We start from the raw sequence: 20,717 nt of genomic DNA, 5'->3' as shown, positions 1-20,717 counted from the left end.
ATTTCTCTCCCTCCAACGCTGTTCTTCCTCTGACTCGCCGGGTGACCTTCTCCCCCCCCCCCGTCCTCCGCCCACGCTTGGCCATGGGTCCTTTGGGGTGGGAGGGGGGCATCCAGGAGGAGGAGATGCCCCGCCCCTCATGGGGAGGAGCCTCAGGGTAGGCGGGGCATCTGTCTCTCGCGCGCCCGCCTCTTCTCCCTCCCCCGCCGGGGGGGGGGTGTTTCCTTCTCTCTTTGGAGGTAGGCTGGGGAGCCCCTCCCATCACAGCCCCCCTCCCTCTATGTCTCTGGGTTTGTGGATGTGTGTCTGTGTGGGAGGGGCTGTCAGGGTTGGCCTGGGGCTTTCCTGCGAGGACCTCCCCCCTCCCCCAACAGTGGGGGGGTTGAAATAGATGGGGAAGAGAGAAAGGGAGGGGGCTCTCCTCCCCCCTTTCTGTCCTCCCCCTCCTTCTCCCCCTTTGGCCAAAGGTTGGGACAAGGACTTGATGGGGGGAGGGTGACCAGAAATGGGGACTTTTTGGGGGGAAAAGGGAAGAGACAGATCCGGACCCCCTCCCCCTAGCCTTGGGAAGTCTTTCCCCGATGCTGCTCTGCTGGCTGGATCCCTCCATGGGGTGGGGGGGGCAGACGGGGGTCCACAAGTCGGATCCCATCTCTCCAGTTCTGGCTCACCAGCCTTGGCTTCTCACTCTCATCTTTTCTGGTGGCCGGTATGAGGTGTTTCCCCCCCCAAAAAATATCGTTTTTTAAAAGTTAAGTTTTGTTCCCTGTTTCAGCCATTTGTGTTGCTTCTAATGTGCTCTTTGCCCTCTTTGTGGGGTGAAGGTTGGTCTGATTAGCACTAAGACAAGCCCCCTATGAATCTCTGGAATCCACACATTCATTACTTCATACCCGTTACGTTCCTCTTCAACCCAGGCAAGGGCTCTCAGAGCCGGCCGGTTCCCCCGTCCCAACCAGGAGTGTTTGGGGGACGGAGGGCAGGAAAGCCTCTCTGCACATCCTGGAAAGGGGTGGAGGATTAAACGCATGTCATCTTTTCTCCTTCCCGCGTCCAGTGTCCTTTGAGGAGGTGACGCCGTATTGCCCCCAACTCAGAGGCTGGGATCTTCTGGATCAAAACTAGAGATGTCTGTGCGGGGACCTCCTGCTGGAGATTTCTCATATCAAAGTATCTCCAGGTAAGGATCCCATTGCCTCTTGGGCCGAGACTGTGAAGGAATGATGGTCGGTTGCTCCGCAGGGAAAGGAGGAGGACCCCAGTTTCAACCCCTCCTTTTTTCTCTTCCTTGGGGCCTTGCTTGGGAGGGATGGGAGAAGGGGGAAGCAGTCCTAACCATGCCTCCCCGAAGCTCACCGCCTCCTCCTCCTTTGGCCCAGAGGTTGGGACAGTGACTTGATGGGGTGGCGGGAGGAGAGGGGATTTTGGGGAAAGGTGGGGAAGGGCCCGAGGCGGAACTCCTCCCCCTGGCCTTGGGAAGTCCTTTGCTCTACCCCCCCCCGTGCTTATTTTCCCTGCCCCCTCCCTCTTTTCTTCCTCCTCCAGACCAACTCTCTGGGTGACTCCACACACACATACCAAGGGATTTGCCCCACGCTTCACCTTGGGGCCTTTTGGATTCACTTTTTTTTGGGGGGGGGAACATGAGGTCCATCCTTTTTTAAAAAGTTACGTTTTGTTTCCTTTTTTGCCATTTGTTTTGCTTCTAATACCCTGTTTGCCCTCTTACTGGGGCAAGTGTTGGTCTTGGGAGGGATAGGGACACTCTTTCTTGAAAACTCCTTAGAACAGTAGCACTAAAACAAGCCCTGGATAAATCTCTGAAATCAACACATTCCTTCCTTCATACCCATGACCTACCTGTTCAATCCAGGCAAGGGCTCTCGGAGCCGGCCAGTTCCCCCGTCCCAGCCGGGAGTGACTGGGGGACGGAGGGCAGGAGAGTCTCTCTGCATGTCGGGAAAGGAGTGGAGGATAAACGTATGTCGTCTTTTCTCCTTCCCGCTTCCAGTGTACCTTGATGAGGTGACCCCATATTGCCCCCAACTCAGAGGGTGGGATCTTCTGGATCAAGACTAGAGATCTTTCTGCGAGGACCACCTGCTGGAGATTTCTGAGATTAAGATCTCTCCAGGTAACGATCCTGTTGCCTCTTTAGGCTTAGACTGGGAAGGATGATGCGGTTGCCCCACCGAGATGCCTCAGTCAACGGACGCGCCCTGAGCGTATGTGTCGGGAGCCCAAAGCTCCTGTGCCACAGTCAAAAATGTGACCCTACATTTAAGGAAGCCTTTTGTTCTGCTGCTGCACACGACTGGAGAGTTGGGATCCAGTGCAGGTTTTGGGTCTAACTTTATTTTTAAAGCATCAATTGTCTAGTACGTAAACAATACAATAGCCATTCTCATAACTTACTCCCTCCTCCCACCCCACTCTCTGTCCCATTGCTGACGTGGGATATAAGAACTTTGAAACATGTTCACATGTCAACCTGGCTCACGACGCCCGCAAATGCAAGAGCCTCAGAGGCTGAGATTAGCTTTGCTACTCATCATTATCTATGAAAGTTTCTCCTTCCTCAATAAATACATTAATGTTGTTCCATCTAACACATGGCTTAGAAAAGGCTTGTAAACCAAATTTTCCTGATGTCCTCTCTCTCTCTTTCACACACACACACACACACACACACACACACACACACACACACACATGCTGTGTTGTATATAATGACATTTCCAAGAATTGAACTGTGTATCCCCTCACCCGCCCCCCCTTTGAACCTTTTCTTGCTGGCCATCTCTGTGGGTCTGTGCACATACAGAGGTCCCTTGAAGCATATCTCGTCTGTGTGTGTGTGTGCGCACGCGCGCTTGCGCACTTCCCTTTGCCTTGGGGGGCTTCTCTCCCTTTCAAGCAACTGGGGTGCAGGCGCTCCTCTTTCCCTCCCTCTCACCTCTTAGTGTTAAGTAAAAAAGGGGGAAGGCCTGGGGGGTCACTGTGCCTGTGCAGTGGGGAGGGGCGATGGGGGGGCTCATTTGGAAGCCATTTTCTTAAGGAGAGGGAAAGGCTCCTCTGGGCAACGGAGGTGCCTGAGGTGGTTCTCTTCCCTCTGGAGGGGGGATCTCTCAGGTTTTCTCTCTAGGTGCAGTCAAGGAGGGCTTTTTCTGCCTTTTTCAAGGCTTTAGGGCAGGTAGAAGTTCAATAGGATGGGCCGTCCCCTTCCTCCAGGTCTCCACATTGACCACAAAAACTCTTTCTGCATCAATTCAGCTGAGCAGAAACGCCCTTCCTTTTCAACTCCCCCTCGCCAATCTCTCTCTGGTCCTTTGCTTTTTTTCCTTTTCTTGTCTCCTTTTCTCCTCCTCTTCCCCTCTTTCCATTGCTCTTAATCATTGTTCCAGGAATGGATGTCAGGCTGATGGGGCAATAATTATTTGAGTCTCTTTTTTTCCAAGGAAATCTTTGGGTCCATTACAAATATCTTGACACCCCCTCCTAAATTCAGGTTTGGAACATTCCCGTTCTACTTGGCAAAACTACATGTCTTCCTTCTGGAATTGGAATTGTATTTTGTCCGTATGTGTTTGCTTCTGGATTTTACACTTGTATTCTCAGATAAACGGATACATACCGTATTATCTGTAAAAATAGGCACAGGCTCAGTTACATTAACATTTAAATCTTGAAGTAAACGGTTTGATCCACACTAGTTCTTCAGTTAACTCATGAAAAGAACACATTCCTGCTTCTGTGTCACTAGTGGAAATTCCTGTTTGTTTCCTGGACGTCCACATCACACAAGCCTCCCCCAGATAGACTGCTAAACCTGAAATTGCCTTTCTCTCTGCAGGATCAGTTGCCCAGTCAGCATCTGCAGATGCTTTTAATTCAAGACTGCTTCCAACCTTTAGTTTCAGCTTGTGATCCACAGTGCCCTTTAAATACCTTAATAACCTTTTCCCTCCATTCCAATGGTTGACTTGTGGCTTCACACACTTCTGACTTAAGATGTTAACACAGGCAGTGATATCAGGTCTTGTCCATACTGATAAATACAACAAAGACCCTATCACTGATTGATACAAGGGAATGTTTTCAAAATCTCCTGAATCATTATCTTTATAGAACTCTGTCACCATAGGAGTAGAAACTTTGCTCCAGACATGTTACATTACTTAAGCGAGTTCTCTATTTTATCTTTTTGACTTAGAACAAAATGCTCTCATTCAGCCTTGCTCAGATGAACCCCTAGGTAATTTTGAATTTCTCCTAAATAGAGTGGTGCCTCGCTTAACGAGCACCCCGTTTAACGATGAATCTGCATACCGATGCGGATTTTGCGATCGCTTTTGCGATCGCATTACGATGTTGACTATGGGGGAAAATCGCTTTGCGATTTTTCCCCATAGCCCAATTTTCCCCCAGCTCAGCGGTGGGAGCTTTGAAGCCCCGCTACTCAGCTGGGGGAAAATCCCGGCGGTGGCCTCAGAAGGACACTTCCGAAGCCACCGCCTGCATTCCCCTTCAGAAGGGGCATTTCTGAGCACGGCTGAGGTAGGCGGCGCGGGGTGGCTGCCGGCGGCGGGGACAGGGTAGGGATGTCCCGAACGCTTCCAGGCCTTTGCCTGGAAGCCTTCGGGGCACCCCCCCACCCTGCAACTGCCAACGCTGCCGCTTGAAGCCGCCCCGCGCCGCCTACCCCACCCGTTCTCGGACTTCCAGGTGTCCGAGCACGGCTGGGATAGGCGGTGCGGGGCGGCTGCCGGCGGCAGGGACAGGTAGGGGTGTCCTGAAGGCTTGGAAGCCTTCGGGACACCCCCCACCCTGCAGCTGCTGCCGCCGCTTGAGCGCGCCGCCCAGCTGGGGGGAAAGGCCGGCAGGTGCTTGGGAAAGAGAGTGGAGGAGGTCCCCGCACTCCTTCCCGAGAGCCCGCCGCCCAGCTGATAATCGGTTCCAAAATGGCCGCCCGTTTCGCACCTCGCTTACCAAGGCACCGAAAATGGCAGCCCTATGGAGGATCTTCGCTGAACAGTGATGTTTTGCCCCATAGGAACGAATTAAACAGGGTTTAATTCATTCCTATGGGTTTTTTTGTTCCGTTCAGCGATGTTTCCGTATAGCGATATTAATCCTGGAACGGATTAACATCGCTATGCGGGGCACCACTGTACGTCATTTTAAAGTGTTTGAAAACCGCTCAATGCGTTCCAGTGGGCTGAAAACTCACTATCCAGTGAAGATCCTCCATAGGGGCGGCCATTTTCCATGCCTGTGCAGGGAGGAATCTGTCCCTAAGCACAGCGGGGGGCCATTTTCTTCAGCTGGTGGCCATTTTTAAACCCGATGATCAGCTGTTTGCTGATTGTCATAAAGCGAAATCCGGTTCCCGAAGCAGGGAACCGGTCATCGCAAAGTGGAAAAACCCCATTCAAACCATCGTTTTGTGATTGCAAAAACCTCACCGTCAAGCAGATTCGTTGTTAAACGGGGTAATTGTAAAGCGGGTCACAACTGTATTTAACATCCTTATTAGTACCCTGTTTGATCTTCCATGCACAAGTGCATATGGGACATCCTCTATAGCAGAGCTCCAAATCCTGCTGCGCCTGAGAAATTTTTGGCTAGATTCCCATCATGTAACATTGAATCCATCATTGTTTGCAACGTGCCCCCATGTCTCTCTGCCACCCCATTTTCACTAGGATTCATGGGATTTGTAAACCTGTGAAAAATTCCTTTCTTCCTTAACCACGCCCTAAACTCATTTGAGATAAACTCACCACCCCAACCAGACTTTAGAGACCCTAATTTTTGGTTAAATCTTTTCTCAAATACAGTGGTGCCTCGCATAGCGATCGCTCCGTTGAGCGACGAAATCGCTTAGCGATGCATTTTTGTGATCGCAAAAGCGATCGCTTTGCGATGTTCCCTATGGGGTATTTTCGCTTTCTGATGATCGCAGGGAAGCGATCATCGCAAAGCCCCTATTTTTGCACAGCTGATCAGTGGTTTCAAAATATCCGCAGGGGAAAAAACATGGCCGCCCGCTGTTTTTTGGGATGGATTCCTCTCTTTGGAGGCACCAAAAATGGTGGCACTTTGGAGGATCTTCGCTCAACATTGAGTTTTAAGCTCATAGATTAATCGCGTTTTAATGCGTTTTTATCGGCTTTTTTATTTCGCTTTGCAATGAAATTGCTTAGCAGCATTTTTTTTGAACGAATTAACGAGGCACCACTGTAGTTCAGCTCAGTCTCTAAACACTTTAAGAACTTCACTTTTGTGTTTGAGAATATGCACAAAGTTGTACCTGGAATAGTAGTGAACTAAAACAAGTAACCACCTATTCTGACCTTTTGTGGGAGATAAAGAGCGTACCAAATCAGCATGAACCAGCTGAATAGGTATTTTAGATGCTACTTGAAGATACAGATTTACTGTAGGAGAGGTTTTAGACTTACTCCTCTTGCAGACACTACAATCAAGATATGTCTGACAAGATATATTGGTGCCAGGTCAAAACTTTCCTGTTCCAGAAGGCTTTTAATTGAAATAATATCAGCGGTGGGTCCTGATGGCAATTTTTAGAGTATATATTTTAATTGTATTTTAATTGTTTTGTCTTTTTATTGTATTTTATATGTTGTAAGCCCCCCAGAGACCTTCGGGTTGTGTGGGCGGCATATAAATTAAATAAATAAATAAGATTTGGGGCACAAATCAGACACGCATGGGCAAGTTTTGTTAAATATCCCGAAACTCGCATGGCCTAGTCTTCTATGTAATAAATGTATGCATTTGTTATGCTAAGGTTTGTTATAGACAGTTTGTATAGACTTCCTTTCAGTCATTACATATAAGCTGTTTTCCAACTTTCCTGTTGTAAGAGTTCTATTACCTTGCTGTAGATACTATTAACCACTAGAAAAAAATTATCTGGTAACCTGTTTTATCCAATCTTGCAACACTCAACAAATTGTTGTGTATTGCAGGTACACGCAACAAAGAGTTATGCCAAGACTTTTCACCAAAACTTTCCCTTGACCTGCAACATTGGTTATTTGTCCGTCTGCCAGACTTGCGTTTGATCTGTCACACGTCTCTAACATTTGTTTGCACAAAAATGATCAGAGGTTCCACTGTCTAAGACCCAGACATCCAGACTCTGATTCTCAGCTTGTACAACAGATGCTTTTGAACTCAGTCCCGCTTTCTTCTTCTTAGACAGAAGGAATGGTGCAGTTCCTCTTTAAGTGTAAACCTCTAGTGAATTGTGAACCATTTGTCTAGCTGTCCGCCCATTCGTCTCTGCATTGATTTCCTAACAGATTAGGGCCTCAGTATCTAGCGCAACACCTCCTCCCACCTAGATCTGCCCGAATCATTCTAGTCAAGAGTGGCCGCTGAGGGGCCTGACACCGAGGGAGGCCTGGAGAGCAAGAACAAGAAACTGGGCCTTCTCGGCAGTGGCCCCTTGCCTCTGGAACAGTCTGCCCTCAGAAATTGGTCTGGCTCCCTCACTGGGTGTCTTTAAGGGCAAACTCAAGACCTGGCTCTTTAGGCAGGCCTTCCCTCCCGTCATCACTTAATTTATTTCTTCCCTTCTTGAATTATATTAATGCTGATTATTTATTGTACAGTGGAGTCTCGACTTACGAACGGCTCCACTTACATACTTTTCTACTTCCGTACTCCTCTGGCCACAAGATTTCCAATCGACGTAGCCGGAGAATCGACCTACGGACCAAAGAGGAAAAAAAACCAAGCGGGAGAGGCGGGAAAAGCGGGAAATGTGAACTGCTTTCAGTTGACTGTTGGCCAGGGAAGAGAGTAGTCTGCTTCCTTGCTCGTCCCGGCGGCTAGAGAGAGTCTTCAGCGAGTTTGTCTTGGCTGTTGCTCCCTGGTACTGGGCTGTATTTTTATTTTTTGGATTTTTTTTTAAATTTTTTTTTATTTTTGACTGTCTTTTTTTAAGAAGAGAGGCTGCCTGTCCTGGGTGAGTACTACTGTATTCTGTACTGTACATTTACTGGGGTTTTTTTGCAGCTTGGTGGGGGGGGGTTAGGGCTAGGTGGGGGGGTTACAGTATGTTTCTATGCTCTGATGGGTCTCGCAGTGTAGATTTAAAATGTGAAAAGTAGACTGTAATATTAAATTAAAATTAAATGTGAAGATTAGACTATACAGTAATTTTTAAATGTAAAATTTACTGTATTTTTGCATTCTGTGCTTTCTAGGGTTTGTGTACGAGACTTCTCATTTGTTTTAAAATGTGTGGGTTTCAAATGTACTGTACAGAAATTTTTCTGTGACGGTGGATGGCATGGTGTAAAATGGTTTTCCCCCCTTTAAATCAGAAAATTTTCTGTGAGGGTCTGCGCTGGATGGCACGCATTGTCGTTTAGTCGTTTAGTCGTGTCCGACTCTTCATGACCCCATGGACCAGAGCACGCCAGGCCCTCCTATCTTCCACTGCCTCCCGGAGTTGTGTCAAATTCATGTTGGTAGCTTCGCAGACACTGTCCAGCCATCTCATCTTCGGTCGTCCCCTTCTCCTCTTGCAGTCACACTTTCCTAACATCAAGTTTTTTTCCAAGGAGTCTTTTCTTCTCATGAGATGGCCAAACCTTCAGGATCTGTCCTTCCAGTGAGCACTCAGGGTTGATTTCCTTCAGAATTGATAGGTTTGTTCTCCTTGCAGTCCAGGGGACTCTCAAGAGCCTCCTCCAACACCACAATGGCATGCACTGTACAGAAAAATGGGGTTTTAATGCTTGCTGATTTTTGAAGCAAGCGAAATGCAGTTTAAGACTCCAAAATGGTATTTTTCCCCCTTTAAATCAGAAAATTTTCTGTGAGGGTCTGTGCCGAGTGGCATGCTGTAAAATGGGCCTGTGGTGGTTGTAGATGCAGGCAGCTGGGCTTTCCTTCCTTCCTTCCTTCCTTCCTTCCTTCCTTCCTTCCTTCCTTCCTTCCTTCCTTCCTTCCTTCCTTCCTTCCTTCCTTCCTTCCTTCCTTCCTTCCTTCCTTCCTTTTCCCCATTGTGCCCTCGCTCCTTTCCTGCCTTTGGCTTGGCTTGGCTTGGCTTGTGCTGAAGAATTCTGTGGGACAAGAATGCTGGCTTTCAAACAGAGTTAAAGTGCATTTCAGAGTCATGTCTCAATGTTTAAACATGCTTTAAAATGGCTTGGTTGGAAAAAATATTTTAAAAGTGCTTTTAAAACATTTTGTGCAAAAATGGACATGATAGAGGACAAAAATGGGAGGGACCTAACAGAAGCAGAAGTTATCAAGAAGAGGTGGCAAAAATACACATAGGAATTATATCAGAAAGATTTAAATATCCCGGACAACCCAGACAATGTAGTTGCTGACCTTGAGCCAGACATCCTGGAGAGTGATGTCAAGTGGGCCTTAGAAAGCCTGGCTAACAACAAGGCCAGTGGAGGTGATGGCATTCCAGTTGAAGTATTTAAAATCTTAAAAGGTGACGCTGTTAAGGTGCTACATTCAATATGCCAGCAAGTTTGGAAAACCCAACAGTGGCCAGAGGACTGGAAAAGATCAGTCTACATCCCAATACCAAAGAAGGGCAGTGCCAAAGAATGCTCCAACTACCGTACAATTGCACTCATTTCACACGCTAGCAAGGTTATGCTCAAAATCTTCCAAGGTAGGCTTCAGCAGTATGTGGACTGAGAACTTCCAGAAGTGGAAGCTCGATTTCGAAGGGGCAGAGGAACTAGAGACCAAATTGCTAACTTGTGCTGGATTATGGAGAAAGCCAGAGAGTTCTAGAAAAACATCTACTTCTACTTTATCAAGTACGCAAAAGCCTTTGACTGTGTGGACCACAACAAACTATGGCAAGTCTTTAAAGAAATTGGAGTGCCTGACCACATTATCTATCTCCTGAGAAACCTATACGTGGGACAGGAAGCAACAGTTAGACCTGGATACGGAAACACTGATTGGTTCAGAATTGGCAAAGGACTATGACAAGGCTGTATATTATCCCCCCAGCTTATTTAACTTGTATGCAGAATACATAATGCGAAAAGTTGGACTGGATGAATCCCAAACCGAAATTAAGATTGCAGGAAGAAATATCAATAACCTCCAATATGCAGATGATACCATTCTGAGGGCAGAAAGTGAGGAGGAATTAAAGAACCTCTTAATAAGGATGAAGGAGGAGAGTGCAAAAAATGGTCTGAAGCTCAACATCAAAACAACTAAGATCATGGCCACTGGTCCCATCACCTCCTGGCAAAGAGAAGGGGAAGATATGGAGGCAGTGACAGATTTTACCTTCTTGTGCTCCATGATGACTGCAGATGGTGATAGCAGCCATGAAATTAAAAGACGCCTGTTTCTTGGGAGTAATGTGGTGACAAGCCTTGACAGCATCTTAAAAAGCAGAGACATCACCTTGACAACAAAGGTCAGTGATGTATGGAAGTGAGAGCTGGACCATAAAGAAAGCTGACTGCCGAAGAATTGATGCTTTTGAATTGTGGTGCTGGAGGAGGCTCTTGAGAGTCCCCTGGACTGCAAGGAGAACAAACCTGATGTTGGGAAAGTGTGAAGGCAAGAGGAGAAGAGGATGACAGAGGATGAGATGGTTGGACAGTGTCATCGAAGCTATCAAGATGAATTTGAGCCAGATAGTGGAAGACAGGAGGGCCTGGCGTGCTCTGGTCCATGGAGTCACGAATAGTCGGACACGACTAAATGACTAAACAACAAAAAACAGAACTTGTGTACTTCAGCTCAAATCCTGGAATTTGCCTCATGAATATTCTCTGCTCTAAGTCTGCATTTAAATTGGGAGAAGAGGTATCCATATGATGTACCTCACATTTTCGTGACACAGCCAAGGCCAAAACTAGTCTGAAAGTTTCACTTTTGAAACTTGAATAAAACTACTTTTGGCCATATCCAGGTATCACTCCCCCCATTTTAAATTCTGACAATCAAAACAATGCTGAATTTAAATCTGCTTCTCTTTGTATAGCCATTCCTGGGCTTGGAGATGAACGAAAAGCAACGGACAAAGGCAAAGGTCTAGATAGAACACATACAAATAATCCCTGAATAATACAAAACGTATCGTAAGGTGGAGAAATCCAGCTTCCATGAAGTTATCCAAGACCAATCCCATGAACCTGAATTCAACTCTTTTATCCCTATTCTCGCGATTCCTGTCAATCAAGTCTGCTCACACATCATTGACCCAATACTAGTCCTTTGGAGGCATCCTGGTACATACAGCCTTTTTGATTTATATTAGGCACACAGGCCACCATGATGCAGCAGCATCCTCTCAGTGGCTAACCTCTGTTGCAAAAACATGTTCTTGATGGAAACTACTTCAGCCTGTAATTTTGCTTGTCTTTCCGTAGTGACATTCTCCAAGAGATCTGTGGCTCCTGAAGTGTTCTATACAGATTCTGCCAAGGCGTGACTGTTTTTGTACATTCTGCTGCCTCTACTGCTGGACAAAAGGCTCCTTCCTACTTTAGTCTCTGTGGACCATTTCCAGGCCTCCAGACAAGACCCTCTTGGTGACCCGTGTGGCTCAAGTAGAAGAACTTGGATCTTATTGAATACCTTCTTCAAGAAGGGCCCTTCGGGCAGCATAATCTGCTCAAGGTTGTCTGTCGTGAAGACAGATGCCTCATCTGTGGGTAGTTTGCCCTTCAGAAACCAAAGGGTTTTTGATCTGTTCACTTCCCTTCTAGCTCTGCAGTTCTAGTATTCTATTAACTCTATACCTATTTCCCCGGCCATCTCTGCTTCCTATCCTGTTTTCAGAAATGCATCATGATTCTCTACCCATAAGAACATCTCATAAATTCTACATCCCGTCCCTTTCATGGACCTGTCCTTACTCTTCTCCCACTGAAGGATAATCTCTGCAGACTTTGTCAGTTCCCTGCATTGAGCACTCACTACTCTTTACCCATTCTCGAATCCAATAATTGAGCTGCATCTCATTTATCCACATTAACTGTTCCTTTTCTAACACTGTCCTTCCCCCCCCCATATTAATTTTTGCTAACCAACCCTTTAGTTCAAATATTTGTTTTCTCTTTAATAAATTTGAGAAAATCCTTTCTAATTTTCTGGAAAATTCACGACAGTCATAGGGAGGATTAAAAAAAAGAATTAAAAAATTGATCTTCGGTACAGTTTTCATTTTAGACGAGACAATTCAACCAAATTGTGAAGGTTGGTCTTCCTATAATCACTTAAATTATTTTTAATATCTAATTTCAAGTTTTTAAAATTTTGTTTTTTAAAATCTTTTAATTTTAGTAACATTTAGTAACATTTATTGCTCCTTTTCATAGTAATTGTATTTTTCCTCATTCTAATAAAACGTCATCTCAAATTTATTCCCGTTTATTTTGTCCTTTCCTCACTGATTATAACTGCTGCTGATCATCACCTTAAGAGGCATCTAGAACAGAGTTTCCCAACCGTTTTTGAGTCGTGATCCGCTTGTATAATTGCTACGCAATCTACAGTGGGGTCTTGACTTGAGAACTTAATCCGTATTGGAAGGTGGTTCTCAAGTCAAAAAGTTCTCAAGTCAAATCTGCATTTCCCATAGGAATGCATTGAGAACCATTTGATCCGTATCTGCTCTTTTCCGTCCATAGAAACTAATGGGAAGCTGCTATTCTGCCTTCGACCACTAGAGGGGCACTGTTGGGTTCCCCGAACCTACTGGTTCTGGGGGATTTCAACGTGCACGCGGGGGCGGAGACCTCTGGTCCAGCTCTTGAGTTCCTGGAGACCATGGCCTTCTTGAACATGTCCCAACATGTCAACGGCCCCACTCACGTGGGGGGTCATACACTTGACCTGGTTTTCTCTACCAATGGGAGTGAGAGTGGTCCGATGGTGACTGACCTTGAGTCAGTACCCTTGTCATGGTCGGATCACCACCTAATAAAGTGTACCATTAAAATGGCTCTCCCCCCCTGCAGGGAGCAGGGATCTATTGTTATGGTCCGCCCTCGAAGGCTACTGGATCCGGTTGGATTCCAGGATGCCATGAGAGGTGTTACGGCTGACCTGGCTGGCGCTCCTGTCAAGGCTCTGGTGGATGGCTGGTTTGCTGCCGCGACTAGGGCTGTTGACATGATCGCACCTAAACGCCCTCTCTGCTGCAGAGACCGCCCGGCACCCTGGTTTAATCAGGACCTCAGGGCGAGGAAGTGGGTCAGGAGACGGCTAGAGCGCAAATGGAGAAAGGTCCCGACGGATTTTAACAGGATAGCTGTCAGGGTCGCTACTAACCTTTATCTTGCTAAGGTAAAGGCTGCTAGTAGATCATACCTCGCTAACCGGATAAGCGAGGCATCCAACCAGCAGGCGGAGTTATTCCGTATAGTACGCGACCTCTCTGGAATTGGTCCGGGCGATGGCCTCCCCCTAGTTTTTCGCCGGACCAATTTGCAGCATTTTTAAAATCAAGAGTGGAGGCCATCCGCCGGGACCTCTCCTTTTTTGAGCACAGTGAGTCGAGCTGAGATGTCCAGCGCTCCGTCTTGCCCAGTGATCTTGGACACCTTTCAGCCTGTTACGCCTGACACTGTCTCCAGGGCGCTTGACCGCTGTCGTGCCACCACCTCCTCTTTGGACTCTTGCCCGGCCTGGCTAATCAAAGCAGCCAGGCCGCTAACAACGGAGTGGACCACGGCTATAATAAATGGGTCTCTCCTTGAGGGCAGATTTCCATCTGCCCTGAAGGACACACTCATTAGGCCCATCAGGAAGAAACCTAGTTTGGCGGCAGACGAAATTGGCAACTACAGGCCCGTCGCCAGTGTTTCTTTCCTTAGCAAGGTAGTCGAGAGGGTGGTGGCCGACCAGCTTCAGGCGCTCCTGGATGAAACAGATGCCCTGGATCCATTCCAGTCGGGCTTCAGGCCGCGCCACGGCACAGAAACGGCTTTGGTCGCCCTGTGTGATGACCTATTCAGGGAGGCCGATAGGGGCAAAGTGTCCCTGTTGGTCCTCGACATCTCAGCGGCCTTTGATACCATTGACCACGGTATCCTCCTGGGGAGGCTCTGTTGGGAATAGGTGGCCTGGCATTGTCCTGGCTCCGTTCCTTCTTGGAGGACCGCCCCCAGAGAGTTCAGCTTGGGGAGAGAGTCTCGGCCCCGTGGAGCCTCAATTGTGGGGTTCCACAGGGGTCGATTATCTCCCCAATGCTATTTAACATCTATATGAGGCCGCTGGGTGGGGTCATCAGGGGGTGTGGTGCTTCGTGTCACCAGTATGCGGACGACACGCATCTCTACATCTCCTTTTTGCCAACCGCAGGAGAAGCCGTCCTGTGCCTTCAGCGCTGCCTGGGGACTATACTGGAATGGATGCAGGAGAACGGGCTTAGGCTGAACCCAGACAAGACGGAAGTACTGAGGGTGGGGGTGGCCTCCCACAGTTGGGGCCTCCCACAGTTGGGGCCTCCCACAGTTGGGGATTTGGGAAACTCCCTCTCTTTTGGGGGGGTGACTCTCCCTGCAAAGGATGGGGTATGCAGCTTGGGGATCCATCTGGACCGGGTGCTCTCCATGGAGTCACAGGTGGCGTCGGTGGTCCGCACCGCCTTTTTTCATCTCAGGCGGATAGCCCAGCTGCGGTCCTACCTGGAAGTGGGGGCGCTCACCATCTTAGTACACGCGCTCGTAATCTCAAGATTAGACCACTGTAATGCGCTCTACGTGCGGCTTCCTTTGAGGTTGCTGCGGAAATTACAGGTGGTGCAGAATGCGGCGGCCAGATTACTCAGTGGAGTGAAAAAATTTCAACATATTTCGCCCACTCTGGCCGCATTGCATTGGCTGCCCATCAGGTTCCACATCGACTTCAAAGTGTTAACGCTTACGTATAAAGCCCTAAACGGTTTAGGGCCTCGATAACTGGCGGAACGCCTACTCCCACCAAGTTCTACCCGGGTCACACGGGCGAGCCAGGAGGTGAGGCTGAGGAGCTTAACGCCGAGGGAGGCCCGAAAAGAGAAAACAAGAAATAGGGCCTTCTCGGCGGTGGCTCCTCGCCTTTGGAATAATTTACCTCCTGGTATTCGCGGAGCTCCCTCGCTGGGCACCTTTAAGAATCTATTAAAGACTTGGATGTTTCGGCAGGCCTTTTCACCAGATTACTTTTGATTTTCTTTTCTCCTTTATTGTTTCCTTACTTTTAATTGTTTTGTAATTATGCTGTTTTATCTTATTGTATTTTATCTCTGTTGTTGGCCGCCTAGAGTAGTCCACCGCGACTAGATAGGCGGGATATAAATAAATAAATAAATAAATAAATAAATAAAATAAATTTTTGTTTCTTTTTTTCTTAGGTCAAGAAAGGTTCAGGGAAGGCAGGGAAAATACAGTCCAGGCAGTACCAGGCAGTCTGAAGACTGTCTCCCAATCCACTCTCTAAACGCTGGGAGGAGTGAGGAAGCAGACAGGCACCCTCTTCACTGGCCGACAGTTAACTGAAAGTTCACATTTTGCACTTTCCCTACCTCCCACGTGGGTTTTTTTTCAGTTCTTAACTCAAATCTAAGTATGTAAGTCAAGTCAATATTTTCCTCTGAGAGTGGTTCTTAAGTCAAAATGTTCTTAACTCAAGTTGTTCTTAAGTCAAGACCCCACTGTACAATTTTCATTAAAAAGCATTTTAATGCGATAACGACATCACATCAAAATAGACTTTTCAGAATAGAATTTGATGCTAATAATTAAGGGAGGGATGCAAATCGGCCTCTACCAAATTAAAATTGAGTGGGAAATAAAGTTAATATACTTTGCGTTTGAGGTACTTTTTGTGTGTGGCAGTGTTCCTTCCTTCATGACTCCTTTCCCTGAAAGGTTCCTCAGTGAAGTGCCACTCCCACCTCAAAGTCAAAGGAACGCCCACAGGTCCAGCCACAAACACACCCTGGTTCTCCTTCCTCACCTTTTTGCCTGTTTTTTCCTTCCTCATCTGTTACTCAGATGGAGTACTAATGCATTTCTCCTTAGCCCTGAAGATTTCTAAAGTAGTTGTTTCTCTTCTTTTTCTAATCTACCAGACGATGAACAGGAGAAAAAGAATCATCCAGCAACGCCAGGAGCATCCTCAGCAGAAACACATGAACAAGGAAAAAATCAGAGAATTGAAAATCCAACTGGGCAGGAATGGATGTCACATGAAAGAACTCACGCAGGGCAAAAACCAAATACATGCATGTCATCTCAGTAGACATCAAATAACTCATACAGAGGAGAATCTGTATCCATGCATGGAATGTGGAAAGAGCTTCAGTCAGAGCAGTACTCTGAGAAGACATCAAAGATCTCATACAGAGGAGAATCTGTATCCATGCATGGAATGTGGAAAGAGCTTCAGTCAGAGCAATACCCTGAGTAGACATCAAAGATCTCACACTGGGGAGAAACCATATACATGCATGGAATGTGGAAAGAGCTTCAGTCGCAGCAGTACCCTGAGTTCACATCAAAGATCTCACACTGGGGAGAAACCATATACATGCATGGAATGTGGAAAGAGCTTCAGTCGCAGCAGTACCCTGAGTTCACATCACATAACTCACACTGGGGAGAAACCATATACATGCATGGAATGTGGCAAGAGTTTCAGTCAGAGCAGTACCCTGAGTTCACATCAAAGATCTCACACTAGGGAGAAACCATATAAATGCATGGAATGTGGAAAGAGCTTCAGTCACAGCAGTTCCCTGAGTTCACATTACAGAACTCACACTGGGGCGAAACCATATACATGCATGGAATGTGGAAAGAGCTTCAGTCAGAGCAGTCACCTGAGTTCACATCAAAGAACTCACACTGGGGAGAAACCATATACATGCATGGAATGTGGAAAGAGCTTCAGTCATAGCAGTACCCTGAGTTCACATCAAAGATCTCACACTAGGGAGAAACCATATACATGCATGGAATGTGGAAAGAGTTTCACTCGGAGCAGTGCCCTGAGAAGACATCAAAGATCTCACACTGGGGACAAACGCTATAAATGCATGGAATGTGGAAAGAGCTTTAGTCACAGCAGTACCCTGAGTTCACATCTAAGATCTCACACTAGGGAGAAACCATATTCATGCATGGAATGTGGAAAGAGTTTCACTCAGAGCAGTGGCCTGAGTTCACATCAAAGAACTCACACTGGGGCAAAACCCTATAAATGCATGGAATGTGGAAAGACTTTCAGTCAGGGCGATACTCTGAAGAAACATCAAAGAACTCACACTGGGGAGAAACCATATACATGCATGGAATGTGGAAAGAGTTTCAGTCAGAGCAGTGCCCTGAGTTCACATCAAAGCACTCACACCGGGGAAAAACCATATAAATGCATGGAATGTGGAAAGAGCTTCAGTCACAGCGGTCACCTGAGTTCACACCAAAGAACTCACACAGGGGAAAAACCACATAAATGCATGGAATGTGGAAAGAGCTTCAGTCACAGCGGTCACCTGAGTTTACATCAAAGAACTCACACTGGGGAAAAACCATATAAATGCATGCAATGTGAAAAGAGCTTCAGTCACAGTGGTCACCTGAGTTCACATCAAAGAACTCACACTGGGGAGAAACCACATAAATGCATGGATTGTGGAAAGAGCTTTAGCCAAACCAGTATCCTGAGTAGACATCTACGAACTCACACTGGGGAGAAACCATATACATGCATCGAATGTGGAAAGAGCTTCAGTCAGAGCAGTGCCCTTAGCTCACATAAATCTACTCACACTGGGGAGAAACCATATAAATGCATGCAATGTGGAAAGAGCTTCAGTCACAGCAGTACCCTGAGTTCACATCAAAGAACTCACACTGGGGAGAAACCATATACATGCATCGAATGTGGAAAGAGCTTCAGTCGTAGCAGTGCCCTTAGCTCACATAAAAAAAAACTCACACTGGGGAGAAACCATATACATGCATGAAATGTGGAAAGAGTTTCACTCAGAGCAGTGCCCTGAGTTCACATCAAAGAACTCACACCGGGGAGAAACCCTATAAATGCATGGAATGTAGAAAGAGCTTCAGTCATAGCAGTAGCCTTAGGTCTCATCTAAACATTTACACTGAGGAGAAAGCATTGAAATACACAGAATGTAAACAGAGCCTCATTAGGAGCAATTATCTTTGTTCATATCAATACATTGAATGTGGAAAGCCTGAATTAGACCAATAGCCTTAGTCATCATTGTCGGGATGACCTCTACCTGAAGAGATAAGAATCATGGGTCAGGGAGTCACTGTGGGTGCAACCTACCACCTTTAGTGCCTGCAGTAAGTGCTTTAAGCCTCAGAAGTGGGTAGTACAAGCTCCATGGACAAGCCCAACTTTAAAAGAAAACTTTGCATACTCTAAAAGCAATAAACTAATGAGTGCTTCTTTGGCCGGACAACACCCTGAGCAAGTAGGACCTCTCAATATTACAGTAACAATGAGTGCCCTTCTCAGATCCTCACTAGATTTAGGTGTAATCCTGCTGTTCAAGAGACCAGTCCTCTATTGAATAATTATGGTTGTATTTATTAAGAAAATAAAATGATTTCATTAGAATACAGTTGTAGCCTTAATGGCGTAAGCAGGAGGCATATCCATTTGTTACAATGATTAAAATAAGTCTACTATTTCTAAGTAAAATAACAACTAGAACCTAAGTTATCGTCTTTGCTCTCACTACATGTTAGCATCTAGGGAAGCTGGGTGATTTCCCCCCTCTTCTCTTTCAAAACGCAAACCTCTCACATTCCACAACATCCACCATCAATCTCACACCCAAGAACAACCATTTTTCTACATATCTCTGGACCACCTTCTTTATGAGGCTTCCAAGCTGTTAAACAATTAAGTCCAAGTGAGTTTAACATGGTTCACCGTCCACATTTCACATGAGAAGATCAAAGCCCAGGTGGCTTATCTTTATGCTCTGTTTCATCTTCTCTGGGCCTCTTTAGCCTTGCTTCCTTATCTTCGTGCCAGGCAAAGCAACTCTGCACAACAATCCCATGAGAACATTTCATTGCTTTAAATTCATCTTACACAGAACCTAACAGACTCCATCTTTGTATGACGACAAGTTCCATTTTCCTATTTCCTCACACTCATCAAAGAACAAAGAATGGGGCAGAAAGTATAGAAGTTCATGGAATGTCGATTGAGCTTCAGTTGGAGAGATAACCTTAGTTGTGTGCATTATTTAAAAAGAATTATCTTTATGTGATGCAGATTTTTTTATCCTAAAAATAACACTGCTTTTAAAAAGGTGCTTCAGAGGTGCATTAAAATTTAAATGTTTTAGAAAAATCACAGCTGGGGATATAGTTTACATTGCAACCCCTTGTTTTGGTACAAAAGCTACTGATAAGTTAAGAACGCATAAGTAGCTCGTTCAGTTTTGTGTTATCCATTGGAAAGAATAGACAGGAAAATGCTGACGTAATATGAAACCGAGAGAAAAGAGAAAAAACAAGTGAATATTGAAGTCCGTTTTTGATGTATTTAATTTATAACGGTAATTAGCAAAGGGATGTGGAGAATAATAATATATTGTACAATGGAAGCTTTTACAGAATTTGTGTAAAATGAAAAAAAGATGGATGTTTTGAGGCAAACTGATGAAAGATGAGCAAGTAGCAGAGACAAAAGGTGTCAATTGTTTTAGAAGACTTTGCCCTCGTAAATAATAGTAGTAATTGAGTTTTGAAGAGGCAACCAATGAATATGCTGTATTTTTTTTTTATCAACAACTAGACATTTCTGTGCTAATGAGATTTGTTCAAACTTTGAGTTTTTCAAGCTCTGATCTCTTCAGGCCCTGGACTTCATTGGGTCAGGGTTGACTCAATCCTTTGATTTTCAACATCTCAGCTTCTCAGAGGCTGGCAAGCCCAAGCCTTGGGAAGAGGCTGTTTTGCCGACAGATGAGGAACAAACACTGTTATTAGAAAGGAATGGAGAACCACACAGGACTTGTTTTCATGGGGTACAACAAAACACAATGGAACTGATGCAGGGTGAAATTCCTTAGTAAAGAGGAAAGATAACCGTGTGGCAGTGACAGCCAGCAATGGATTTTACATACGGCTGGGTGAGAAGAACATGTTCTGTGTGTTAATAACCCACTTAGAACCAAATAATGCTTTTGACTTTGTATACATTTATTTTTAAAGTTTAAATATTTTTGCATGTCTCTCATTGAAAATGATAAGTTTTTTTGCTTTTTATCATTGTATTCTTAGAAACTTCAAAGTGTTCAGAAGATGTATTATCTGTCTTTCTAGGTTATGAGCTCTGGTGTTTTAATGTGCTTGTATTTTTGATTCAAACATGTCTTAAAATTTGCCTATAACCTAAGTTTAAATACCCGCATCTTTTTCCAAGGTGCAAGGATGTATTTTAAGTAAGACTACAGTTTTTGCATAACTAGAGGACTTATGGATTTGAAGATCTGTAGCTACAGTTTTTTTCCTCACAGATGTAAGACTTCCTCTCATTTTATTTGATTTAGTATATTTAAGTGTGGAACCTAGAAATGATGTCAATAAAAGAAGTTGTGCAGAATTAACACGTTTTGGAATTGCCTGGAATCATTACAACAATGAAAAGACTTTTTATGAGATACCCAGATGAGCTTCAAACACCTTGTCACTGAT

General features: G+C 45.7%; 1 protein-coding gene across 1 annotated transcript; it reads left to right on the top strand.

Annotated features, from left to right (window-relative positions):
• Positions 1 to 8,436: 8,436 nt before the first annotated feature.
• On the top strand, positions 8,437 to 20,629 carry LOC140703748 (uncharacterized). The gene is given in 3 exon segments (XM_078387531.1): positions 8,437 to 11,689; positions 16,100 to 17,953; positions 17,956 to 20,629. Coding segments are annotated over 2 exon segments (2,142 nt in total). The 5' UTR covers positions 8,437 to 11,689; positions 16,100 to 16,102; the 3' UTR covers positions 18,247 to 20,629.
• Positions 20,630 to 20,717: the final 88 nt, after the last annotated feature.

This window comes from Pogona vitticeps, chromosome 2 (assembly GCF_051106095.1).
Source record: "Pogona vitticeps strain Pit_001003342236 chromosome 2, PviZW2.1, whole genome shotgun sequence".
Classification (NCBI taxonomy): domain Eukaryota; kingdom Metazoa; phylum Chordata; class Lepidosauria; order Squamata; family Agamidae; genus Pogona; species Pogona vitticeps.
The sequence above is the reverse complement of the archived record's forward strand: the minus strand, read 5'-3'. Positions and strand labels throughout refer to the sequence as shown.